Below are 13,207 nucleotides of genomic sequence, written 5' to 3'. Positions count from 1 at the left end.
AAGTTTTCAGATCATTTTCTCCCCACTTTACTTTTACTTTCCCGCCTCTCCCTCTGGGCCAAGGCGTAAGCTGCCTTTCCAGCTGGGCTCATGACAGCCCTTTTCCCAAAAGCCCTCTGCCAAAGCCTCCCTTTCCCTCCTCCCATGGCCCTCCTGGCCCAAGAGGCCACCACCACCCCCGTGCCCCAGCCGAGGTCCAGTTACAGGGCCCAGCAGGATGGGGCCATGGGCCACGGCCGGGCGGGGCCTGCCAGTGGTTGTGCGGGCAACAATGCGGGGAGGGTGGGGGGAGAGCAAGGAGCAGCCTCCCTGAGAACAGCCGGTGGGGACAGCGGGGGCAACGGGGAAGCAGGGACGATGGCGCAAGGCAACAGCTACCGGAAGATGGTTTTCATGTGGTCCTTTGATGGTGGCCATGTGCCCCCGGCGATTGAGGACAAGGTGAGGAGAGGCCTCAGTGGTGCCCAGAACCCCCCCCAGGGGCTGCCATCTTCCCCCTGCCAATGGCCATTGTGTTTCTCTGAGTACTGGCATTTGGGGGAGGATAGCTGTGCTTGGGTCCCCAGGGTTGCGGGCCTGTCCCCTAAAGTATCTTCTAAAACATGACTTGGGAACAGCTGCTGATGGCCTATGCCCTCTGGAGGGGACTCAGGTGGCCCCCAGCACATTGGGCTGTGGTGACTAAAGTGAAGCTTGGTCCCTGCTGCCCTGGGCTCTCAAGGCCCCTCTGCTTGGTCCCACAGACTCCTCAGCCACCTCCATGGAGAGCTCAAGTCACCCTTGGGCTCCCCAGCCAGAGAGCTCAGGTCAGCCTTGGGTGCTCAAACACCACTGCATAGAGCTACGGTCACCTTTGGGCATCACAAGTCCATGAACAGCCAGATTTCCCAAATGGCCCATCATGTTTCAAACATGTGCACAGGGCAGGGCTGCAAGCAAGTGCCATGAGAATCCAGCTGGACTCTCCTGAAAGCCTGCCTTCCCCTTTCCTAGGTAAAGAGAACTACAGCAGAAATGGCCAGAAGCAGGCTGTCTGCTTCAGCTCACTGCACACCCTTGATCACTGGTGCCTCCTCAAAGGCAGTAGGTAGGTGGAGCTGCCAAAGGCCAAGAGGGCAATTCCTCTGATTTCTGTTTAAATAACCCTGTGTGTTGTGTGCTTAGGGACACTTTCAGATAGCACACGGCTCTGCGAGAAGGGTGGGCAGTGAGGTACTCTCCAGCAAGAGCAATTTTCTGAGCTGAGTCTTATCATCGCCTTCTAGGCTCCCATGCCAAAGCAGAGACTTCTCATCAAAGGGGGAAAAGTTGTGAATGACGACCAATCTGTGGAGGCTGATGTGTATGTGGAGGATGGGATTGTGCAGCAAGTGGGACCAAACCTAAACCCCGAGCCCCCCACTGGACTCACCGTGCTGGATGCAACTGACAAGCTGGTGATACCTGGAGGCATCGATACTCATACGCACATGCAGTTCCCTTTTATGGGTAGCAAGTCAAAAGATGACTTCTATACAGGCACAAAGGTGGGTGTGTGCAACTATGTCAGTTCACATATGCATGTCTATGTGTGCATCTGGGCTTCCTTGGAGATGTGTCTGCTGATTATGTATATTAACGCTAACAGAGAGAAAAGAGTATCCATCAAGCACAGGCAATTGTTGCTGTCCCTCGGCTGGGCTGTTGTAATAAGCACTCAGGGTACCCAGAGGTCCACCTTCCACCAGCATGTTATTTGGGTTCCTTCAGAGACCTTGCTATCTGCAGGTAGCAAGTGTAAAGAACAGTCATTTAACTTGGCTGTCACCATGCCAAATGCAACTTGCCTTCATATGAGCTTCATACTTTTCTGATCAAAGGTTAACCTAAAGCAACAGTTTAACTCCCCCGGTGTGTTGGGAGCACTCCTGTGGTAATCTGATCTTTCTCCTCTGTTAGCTTGAGGGAATGTAAGTTTTTCATCTCTCATTCACTTCTCTACTTAGTGTCTCAGTGACACCCAGTTCAAATATGCTTTCTAAAAGTAACTCATTTCTCCCACTTAAGTTCTTTGGAGTTCTTTTTTTTTCAAAATTTTAGCTGATCTCATTATATTACCTGCATTAGCAGTATATTACCTAATAGTATTAACAGTGCATCATCTCTATACAGTAAAGATACTCATACAGAGCTCCCTGAAATTTGTAAGCTATTTTTGTTAAGTGCTTTGCTGTACAGGCTGAAATCCTTTGCCCACAGAAGGGATCACATTGCCCTGTGAAATGGCTTGTCTGTTAGCCAGCATCCTCAGAGAGCCAGTTATAACCTTCCCCTCTCATGGCAGAACTGAGGTTTGCTAAGAATGAGAAAAAAATTGTCCCTTCTAACTAAATAGTTTTTACTGACTTTTTTTCTGTTGTGCAAAATACTTATTTGCCTACTTGAAATAAGTTAAATTGTTATAGTTGAAATAAGTTAAATTCAACTCATTTTATTAAATGCTGTGATGTGGAAACCACAAAAGTCTTACAAGCCTTTAAACTTTGCAGTCCTGCTTAGACTGACCCTATTCTTCAACAGGAAATTTTATTTCTTTCCTGCCCCACCATGTTATGAGGGTTTGAGCTGGATTGTCTAAGTGGCTTAATTGTATATTTTCATACTCTAACAAGGATTTTGATTTTTTTTTGTGTGTCAGCCAGAGTACTGGAGGGAGAACTACAAATGACCTGTATGTTGTCCTTAAGTTGCTGTCATGTTTCTTTCAATAACAGTATTTACTCCAACTCAAGATAGATTTGCTGCTGTTACTGCTGTTATTTGGAACAGAAATATTTTACACTGCATAGCTTTAAGGACTAGAATTATTCTTCTGAATGCACAGGGAAGTTATGGTAGCTCATTAAAATAGGGTGTAATTATTCAGCAAATCTTTGACAAAAATTATTTTGTCCATCACAGTAGATCTTTTCTACCATAGGTAAATGGCTTCTCTGCCAAACATATCATGTCTCTCCAAGTCAGACATAAAATGAGATAGAAAAAGGAAAAATACACTACTGAATCTCCACCTCCAGAACTGATAGCTGGAAAAGGATTTTAAAATTGATCGTTGCAGTTTTTTTCCCCACACTCAGTATCTTCCTTAGCTATCTGGTAGAAATGAGGGAATCTGTTATTATACGGGCCTCACAACACATTTTAGTTATTGAAATGGCTTCCACAAGCAGTTTTTGGTCTTCACACTGCTTTTTGTGATAAATGGATAGAAAGAAACCCCAGGTCCACAATGTTTGTTCTGCTTGTCTACAGACATCACAATTTAAGTTTCCTGGCTGAATACAATGCAGAATTAGATTTTTGGAATACTTACTTTACATGATTTACAGTACAGACATATATACCTTTCTTTTTTTCCTTCTTTTTTTCATTTTGTGGAATAAGCCTTTATTTCTCTTTGAAGACCATTCTTTAAAGTGCCTCCATTGACATTAAAGAGAATCAAAGATTCAGACTAACTCAAATTTAGGTGCCTATGCTATGAAATCCCAAATTAGGAGAGATGAATTCCTTGCTAACTTGCAAAAAGAAAGTAATAATTTGAATTAGCATGTAGGGTTTTTTGAATAATTATTTGCATTGAAGGCATTTGGCACAGAAGCTCTAAAATACAGACTGCATACACAAAACAGTATGTCCTTAGTCACTTGGGTGACTAACAGAAGATTCTAGATCCAATCTAGTGATCAGATGTCACAAAGTTAGATATTGGATTAGATTCTTGACCCAGGTCAAAGTGTGGAAAGTGTTCCGAGTTGTTTACCCAAGGTTGTTATCTAACAAATATCTTGGCAGGAGACTCATAGAGACAAAGTAGTGTTCCAGCTATCACAGAAATGATCTCAGTGATAAGCTAAGATTTATCCATTCAGTTGAATAAATAAAGGCACAGAATACTTCTATTCACAAATGTTATAGGAAAAAAGAGACTTTGGTAGGAATTGTTGAACCTGTAACTTTTTTTTTCCTGCAAGCTTACAAATTCACTTTAAGTTTAAATCCTGCTTAACAATTAAGAAGCCAAGATGTTTTATTGAAAATAAAAAAAGAATGACAGTTTGAAGATCTTTTCTTGGAGGCAGTGTATTGTTGAATTCATCACAGAATCACAAATGTTTACGTCATTCTCCGAACTTCCTTTTTTTTTTTTCCAAATATACTGACATATTTGCAATTTTGCTTCTGATTGCTAAGTCAAGACAATTATTTGAAATGTACAGAACACAATCATTTGTTACCAAAAAAAAAAAAAAGTCTTCACTTGCATGGGGGCAAGCCAAATATTTTTTCGTAATTGAAAGAAATATTAGGACTTTATAAAGAAGGATTTATGAACTTTAATGAGAGATAGTCAAACAAATATCTTTTAGAGAAAGAAGGAAGAAACTGGTTGGTTTAGAAATAGAATAAAGTAGCATGAATTTAAACTGTGTGTATTTTGATCTGAATAGATTGTACCTGTTTTGCAAAGGGATGTTGTTCAGAGCAATAAGACAATTTCTCTGACTAATTTTTAAGAGAGCAACAATTGCAATGAAGAAATTGCCTTACTGTATTCATTTCCTCTAGTCCAGGATCCGGTTTCTGACAGTGACTACCAAAGTTCCTTCAAAGGAATAAAAAGTTGTATTCAATTGTCTGTAAAGGACAGTGAAAGTTCCTCATTAAAAAGCAATTTTAATCCTCATAACTAATATGAAATAAGATTTTATGTACTTGCAGATATCTATTTGGAGGCTGTAAATATCTTGGCCTTTTTGGAAATTTGCTGTGCGGTTTTCCAAAATAGTACCCTGTCAGTAACAAAAATAATTTCAAAACACTTTTTAAATCCTTCTGGTGTTAGACAGGAGTTTGGGGATTCTCATACTGGATTTTTAAACTTCTTTTTTTTTCCTTTGTGTATCTGTCCCTTAATGCTTTTCTGTTACACAGGCTTGTTTTTTTCAACTAAGTAGACTCTGAGTAAGCATATCTCAGGTTGTTTGTGGTCTTTTGGTGCTCTTTCTCTGTGATCCCATCTGCTTAAGAATACTCACTGATGCATTCTGCTGACTCATTTCCAAATCTTCGATAGGATTATAAGTGCAAAAACTTCCTTCTCAAAGGAACATCCTTCTCAAAGGAACCAAAATTAATGTCAACAATCATTTTGCAAGTTCAGACTTCACTCAAGAACACTGCATTGACTTTTGGCTTTTCAGTGTATCAGTATGTAACTGTTAGACAGGGAATCAGAGTGGGTGGGAGGAACTATGCATTTTTCTTGCTGATTGCTAAATATTAACTTTTTTCTTTCAGGCTGCTGTAGCAGGAGGCACCACTATGATCATCGACTTTGCCATTCCTCAGAAAGGCTCCTCTCTTATTGAAGCTTTTGATTTGTGGAAAAGCTGGGCAGACCCAAAAGTCTGCTGTGATTATGCATTGCATGTGGCAGTTACATGGTGGAGCAACAAGGTAGACACAAATGCTGATCTTCAGTTCCCTGAATTCATACCATGTCTGCCTTGAATAAGTCCTCAGGTGGTAATGTAGTTGCCTACAGTGTTATAGTTAGTGTATTTTTGTATGTGCAAACTACATTTGGAATAGTCCACACTTTATAAAAAGTATGTGTATTTGAAAAGAAAAGTCTGCAGATAACCTACATCCTTGGATAATATTGCATGAGGTTAAAGGAAAAGGAAGCAGGTTGTGCAAAGTCAAGACCAGCCAGACCAAAAAGGACAAGAGTATGTTTGTTTGATTGTTTTTGTTTTTGTTTTTTACCTGAATATTCAATAATCTACATTCATGTTAAGTCTCAGGATTGGGGTAGGGATGATGTATTAATAAGGGTATATATGAAAAATATGGTAATTAATTTTATTTGCAAAGGAAGAATTTTATTCCTGAGTGACTGCAGTAATACTTCCTTAAAGTAAAACAGAATCAGAGGCAAGAATTTCTTAAATGTGAGATTATCCAGAAAATCTTTTTGGAATTTAAGTATGGGAGAATCATCCTCGTTGTGTGAATGTTTGCTGATTGCCTGAAAGCTTTACTGAGGAAATGAACTTTTCATGTACTTGACCGATGTTATACAAGACCACTTAGAGAATTTGCATCGGTCATAAATATACTTAGTAAATTCCATTTTTAAGTATGAAGTATGAGTACTTCCTCTATTTTTTTATTTTTAAAATACGTAAACCAAAGCCTTCACTCTGCAAACTCTCCATCTTTGGTATTCTGTGCACTAAACAGACTGACTCCAAGTTCTAGCTTAAAGCAAAGACATGCAATAAATTCTCCAATGAAGTTTGAGGAGAATAAGCATTTGAAATAGCCTTAGTAGAGAAAAGTGGAATTACACTGAAAATTCTAGTCAAACGAGGGAAGTGTAAATCAGCGAAATGCTCTGTTTTGTGTTAAGAAGTTTAACTTCTGCTTTTAAAGGCCAAGACTGAAAAAATAAAAAGTTCTGATGTTTTGTAGCCATAAAAGACCTGGATAAAGTAGTTGAGGAGTTTGGTATATCATACCCTTCTCATTTGCTATCAAAGCCTCAGGATTTGAAGTCTTGGTTATAATCATACATTCTTTAGAATGCCTTCCTTTAGTATTAGTAATTTGTGATTAAGAAAATAAGTGAAAAAGAAATGCTTTTTGCTTCCACCTTTATGCCAGAGTAGGGTCTTATGTCCAGTATTTTTTTTTGATAATTTCCACTAAAGCTAATGCTCCCACCCCTCTCCCAGGTGAATCCCCAATTTTTTATTTATTTTTTTTATTAATGTCTCACCTTTCTTGGGCAGATCCAAACATATTATTAGAGAAAAGATGAAATACAACGTTTTACTTTTTCAAAAGAAACACATGGAAACTGTAAGAGCATCATAGATGCACACCAGGTACTGTCACCATCATTTTGATGGGAAGGAAGAGCCAAAGTTAGTTAATAGATAGTTCTACCTAACTAATTGCCCAAGAAACCTTTGGGCTAAAATCTACATCGTTCTTTCTTCCATGGGATATACAATTGTGTTTCACAAACTCAAGCAGAAGCAGGGAATCTTATCAAGAAGTGCACATAGGAAAGAAAGCAGGCTTGCATATAGAGTTTTGGAGCTGTTTAATTTAGGGACAAAATATTTCAAAAGGCTGTGTGTGTGTCATTTAGCATTAGAACACAGCTCTAGAAGATAAGAACTTTTCTGTCACTGTCATTTGTCAGGAGACTGTTAGGATTCAATTTTGAAAAGCAAATTTTTACATATCTCTATGCTCTGTGTTATAGGTTGGATAATAGTTGTTGATATTGGACAGAGTGTTTTCAATATCAGGAGGTTTTCATTGGAATAAAATTATACTTCACTGTCTTTTTAAAAAAGCATTCCCTTCCAATCACTTTGTACCTCCAATATCTGCACTATAGTTGGGCTGGTTTGTATACTTTGAGAAGCAATTTGATGCAAGAGGAATAGTATAAATCAGCCTTTAAATGTACGACTTGGACTGTTAGGACTGAATATATGTTTGATGGGTGTGTAAAGGAGAGGTGCCTGGAGACTGGAGGATAGCCAATGTCATCTTCAAGAAGGGCAAGAAGGAGGATCCAGGAAACTACAGTCCAGTCAGTCTCACCTCTGTCCCTGGAAAGGTGATGGAACAGCTTGTTCTGGATGCCATCTCCAAGCAATTGGAAGAGAAGAAGGCTATGAGGAGTAGTCAGCATGGATTCACCAAGGAGAAATCATGCTTGACCAACCTCGTTGACTTCTATGATGGCATCACCAGCTGGGTAGATGGGGGGAGAGCAGTGGATGTCATCTACCTTGACTTTAGCACGACTTTTGATACTGTCTCCCACGACATCCTTCTAAGCAAGCTGAGAAAGTGTGGGATAGATGAGTGGTCAGTAAGGTGGGTTGAGAACTGGCTTACTGGACGAGCTCAGAGGGTGGTGATCAGCGGTGCAGAGTCCATCTGGAGACCTGTGACTAGCTGTGTTCCCCAGAGGTCAGTGCTGGGTCCAGTCTTTTTCAACATCTTCATCGATGACCTTGAAGAGGGAATAGTGCCCACCCACAGCAAGTACGCTGATGATAAAAAGCTGGGAGGAGTGGCCAACGTGCCAGAAGGCTGTGCTGCCATTCAGTGAGACCTGGACACGCTGGAGAGCTGGGCAGGAAGAAACCAAATGAGGTTTAGCAAGAGCAAGTGTAAGAGTCCTGCACCTGGGAAGGAACAACCACATGTATCAGTACAGGCTGGGGGATGACCTGCTGGAGAGGAGCTCTTCGGGGAAGGACCTGGGGGTCCTGGTGGACATCAGGTTGACCATGAGTCAGCAGTGTGCCCTGGTGGCCAAGAAGGCCAATGGGATCCTGGTGTGCATTAAAAGGAGCGTGGCCAGCAGGTCAAGGGAGGTGATCCTCTGCCTCTACTCTGCCCTGGTCAGGCCTCACCTGGAGTACTGTGTCCAGTTCTGGGTTCCCCGGTACAAAAAAGACAGGGATCTCCTGGAAAGAGTCCAGCAGAGGGCCACAAAGATGATACGGGGCCTGGAGCATCTTCCCTATGAGGAAAGGCTGAGAGACCTGGGTCTGTTCAACCTTGAGAAAAGAAGACTGAGAGGGGATCTTATCAATGTTTATAAATACCTAAAGTGTGGGAAACAAAGGGATATGGTCAACTCTCTTTTCAGTGGTTTGTGGAGACAGGACAAGGGGCAATGGCCACAAAATGGATCACAGGAAGTTCCGCACCAACGTGCAAAAGAACTTCTTCATGGTAAGGGTGACGGAGCACTGGAACAGGCTGCTCAGGGAGATTTTGGAGTCTCCTTCTCTGGAGATATTCAAGGCCCGTCTGGACGCCTACCTGGGCAACCTGCTCTAGGGAACCTGCTTTGGCAGGGGGTTGGACCCAATGATCTCTGGAGGTCCCTTCCAACCCCTACAATTCTGTGATTCTGTGATTCTGTAAAGGCTTGTTGTTGCTTCATACTTTTAATTTCTTTGTAGAAAGTTAACAGGTAAAATTTTATATTGCTGTTTTGTGAGAATTGCTGACTGTCTTTCAGGTGAAGGAAGAAATGAAAAGTCTTGCTGAGAACAAAGGTGTCAACTCCTTCAAGATGTTTATGGCCTATAAAGATGTATACATGCTCAATGATGAGGAATTATATGCAGCCTTTTCCTACTGTAGGGAACTTGGAGCAGTTGCTCAAGTCCATGCAGAGAATGGCGACCTAATTGCACAGGTAACCATTTGTCATTTTATCCATCAAATTCAGGAATATAACTAGTGCTGTTATCTAAGCACTTCAATAGATCATTGTAACATAGGGAAAGGCTTTTTCCCCTATTTAACTTCCAGGGAACTAAAGACAAACATCTTGGCCAAAATCTCAAATGATGCTTGTGGTGGGCCAAGAAATTGTAAGCTGGAGTACTGGGTTCAGACCAGACAGGAAGCAAATGGACCTGTTCTAATGAGAGTTATACTTGCAGAATAACATACATACTTGCAATATAACATATATATTTGGCTGATGAAGAAAGCATCAATCAGAGACTGACCATGGGCCAGGTTGAAGGGGGAACACTTGGACAAGCATTTACATGTCAGGTGTATGATACCTGGTCTTACACCTGATCTCTCCAAACATAGTCAGGACCAAATCCAGAAGTACAGAGGAAGCTTCTCTGGGCACAAAAGTTCAAGGCCCCTTTGTGCATGGACAGCCTCACTTCGTACTTGATGCTAGTATCTCAGTGATAAGTAGAGGCACTTGGAGTACACGTACAGTCCGATATCTTTGAGTTTCTTCAACTATTCTAGTCAAAAGTGCTTTGACTCTGACCATGTCCCATAACAGAAATGAATTTATTGCAAAGTAATCCCAAATCAGCCAAGCATAAACTCCTGTAATAATATAGGAACAAAATCTTATGCCTCTTTAAACCTCAGAGCCTCATTCAAGAGGCTCTTGATGTGTATCTTTGTGCTTAGTAAGGATCTTTCAATTTTTTTCTAAAGAGGGGTTAGTATTGTCATCTCAGTTACTGGCTATGATCATTTTTGATACACAAATTGATACAGAATTAGGATTTTCAAAAGCAGTGATTTACCTTTGAAAGCTAGTGGAGCATGTTCTCTCAAGTCTTAGTCATTCTGAAATCTGTGTTTATTGAAGGATATAGTGGATTTCAGGTAACACAACAATAACTCCTCTGAAATGGAAAATATCCTAACTGACTTGTTCTTTCTCAAACTAACTATAGTGTCTGGTCTAGGATCCATTTGGCTGGCTACATGTTCATGACACCATGGATGCACTTTAACTGACTCTTAAATGTTTTTTATGTCCAGAATTCTAAGAAGTTACTGTCAATGGGAATAACTGGTCCTGAAGGGCATATTCTCTCACGTCCAGAGGAAGTCGAAGCTGAAGCTACGCAGAGAGCAATTACCATAGCAAACGCTGTAAACTGTCCCCTTTTTGTTGTCCATGTAATGAGTAAATCTGCAGCAAGGGTGCTAGCCAATGCACGAAGAGAAGGTAAAAGTCCTAATTCGTTTGTACTTTGACCATGGCATTAGAAGAAGGGGCATTAATGTCCTACTTAGCATGGGTGCCTTAATGCTCAAAATATCGGTGTACTTGGAACAGGATGTCTAAACTGTGTACGTTTTGGGGCCCAAGGGGAGCTAAGCAGTATGGCAGAACAGCAAATGGGATTGAACCTTTCCTTCTCCCCAGAACAACCTTTTTGTCCTTCATGCTATATCTCCACAGTTGAAGTGATGGACAGGACAGCATTGCATTAAAAATTATATGACCAGTCCAAGACAATATATGCATTGCTATTCCTCTCCCTTGAGTTATAGTCTTCAAGCCTTTACCAGCCATTTAGGTGAGAAGTTCTGCACCACCAACCACTCCAAGTTTTTACAGACAGTGCCATTATATAACCAGGACTCCTATTCACTAGGCGCTTAGAAATCATGGTGATGTTGACAATGTCCAAAAGTATTAATTCCCTCCAGGGAAGGGTTTCTCTGGTCATATGCTACAGGGTTCATAAATAGTTCTGCCAGCCAGGGGAGCCTGACCCTCTTGGCCAGCTGTTGGGCAGGCTAAAAGCAGTCTGTAGGCTGTAGGGATTCAGGTTTTTCTACACGCTCATCTATCTGTAAGTTCACCCAGAGCTGCCTGTGGAACAACAGCACTATGAAGGGACATTATGTGAGCGGAATGAGTAGGACAGAGGCCGTGATTTAGGGGGCTGGAGTCCTTACGGGTTATCTGTCCCTGTTATCTTTTCATCTGACCTTATATGAAATGCATACAGATCTCAGTTTCCTCATTTCTTGACTTTAGATAATACTTTTGCTAGCAGCATAGATTATTAATACTAAAATGCAGAGTCTGAGATCTTGGACAAAAGTGCAATCAACACCAGCCTGACATCATTGTGCTAAAATAGATGGATACATTTATGTGGAATATGTGTTGATCATGACTTTTATACTAAGATTTTTCTGTAATTCAAGTTTATAAAATAATCACCAGCATATTGTTTAGAAGCACATTTTTTGGTACTGTGCTATGTTAGATTTCTCCACTAGATGACAGTGCTGCTGGTAATGTGGATTGTATCCATACATTTACTGTTCTTTGTACATCCATAGGTGTGGTGACATTAACTACAAGAAGCTGTAACAACACTTAAAATACTCAGATTAAAGACAAAACACTGGCTGTGAACATAAAATACCTAAGACAGGAGGTGGTGGTTTATAACACAGTAATCAAGTAAAAAATTCTATGCTGATAGTAAATACTGTAAAATATTGTTAGGCATAGGAATAGTCTGCAGTGCCAGTATGATAAATGACTTTATATCAGTATGCTTCTTCAGTGTTTAAAAAGAAATTGAAACAACTTACGCTTATTGTTCTGCAAATTGCATTTAATAGCTTCCTGGGTTCATACAGTCAAAATTGTCAAATGCTTGCATTTATGTATCACAACATATAACATCTTACCATAATTAATTTCTATTCTCATGGGAGTATATATCTTAGGAAATAGAAGTCTAGGATTGATTAAGAAATTTGAAGAGAGAGTTAATGTACAACAAAGATAGGTAAAAACAGTTATAGGTTTTAGTGAGACTGATCTGTGTTTGTTGTCCACTATTGTTGTAAATTTCAGAAAAAAAATATTTTCCATTATTCAGTTAAAAGTGGTATTTCGAAATGAAGAGTTCCAGACAAAAAAAAAAAAAAAAAAAAAAAAAAAAAAAAGGTAAATTCTCGAGGTACTGTATAAATTCTATAAATAAAACTGGCAAAGTATTGCCAGCAGATGGAGAGAGGTGATCCTTCCCTTCTACTCAGCACAGATGAGGGCACACCTGGAGTACTGTGTCAAGTTCTGGGCCCCCCACTATAAGAGAGAAACAGACATACAGGAAAGAGTCCAGTGGAGGGCTACCAAGATAATCAAAGAACCAGAGCACCTCTCCTAAGAGGAGAGGCTGAGAGAGCTGGGGCTGTTCAGCCTGGAGAAGAGAATGCTCAGGGGGATTTTATCAATGACTATAAATATCCAAAGGGAGGGTGCAAAGGGGACAGGTCCAGGCTACTTTCAGTGGTGTCCAGTGCCAGGACAAGAGGCTGTGGGCACAAACAGAAACAGGAGGCTTGCTCTGAACACCAGAAGCACTTCTTTACTGTGCAGGTGACAGAGCACTGGCAGAGGTTGCCCAGAGAGGCTGTAGAGACTCCCTCCTGGAAGATCTTCAAAAGCTGTCTGGACATGGTCCTGGGCACCCTGCTCTGGATGTCTCTGCTTGAGCAAGGGTGGGAACAGGTGGCCTCCAGAGGTCCCGGCCAGCCTCAGACATCCTGGGGTTCTGTATAAAAAATAAATAAATAAATAAATAAATAAAATAAAGCTGGGGTAAAGAAAAGGGGGGGGGGGGGGGGGGAAGGGAGGGGGGCAAATGTCATTTGAAGCGATGGCATTTTTCTTCCCAAGAAACCATTACTCATGATGAGCCCTGCTTTATTGGGAGTGGACCTTAAAGTGGCCTTTCAATTCTTAAAGGGGGCCTACAGGAAAGATGAGTAACAGTATTAAACTAAAAGAGTGTAGATTTAGATTAGA

The 13,207-nt window shown here is 41.0% G+C and overlaps 1 protein-coding gene across 1 annotated transcript in view; it reads left to right on the top strand.

The window, feature by feature from the left end:
* Window positions 1–1,265: 1,265 nt before the first annotated feature.
* DPYS (dihydropyrimidinase) overlaps window positions 1,266–13,207 on the top strand; it is a 33,993-nt gene continuing 22,051 nt past the window's right edge. Inside the window, exons 1-4 of the mRNA XM_035546421.2 lie at window positions 1,266–1,526; window positions 5,341–5,499; window positions 9,110–9,289; window positions 10,402–10,591. Coding sequence (XP_035402314.1) covers window positions 1,272–1,526; window positions 5,341–5,499; window positions 9,110–9,289; window positions 10,402–10,591 — 784 coding nt within the window. The 5' untranslated portion in view covers window positions 1,266–1,271. The remainder of the gene's footprint in view (window positions 1,527–5,340; window positions 5,500–9,109; window positions 9,290–10,401; window positions 10,592–13,207) is intronic.

The sequence above is a fragment of the Cygnus atratus genome, chromosome 2 (assembly GCF_013377495.2).
Source record: "Cygnus atratus isolate AKBS03 ecotype Queensland, Australia chromosome 2, CAtr_DNAZoo_HiC_assembly, whole genome shotgun sequence".
NCBI classification, from domain to species: Eukaryota; Metazoa; Chordata; class Aves; order Anseriformes; family Anatidae; genus Cygnus; species Cygnus atratus.
This window is presented reverse-complemented; position numbering and strand designations above follow the sequence as displayed.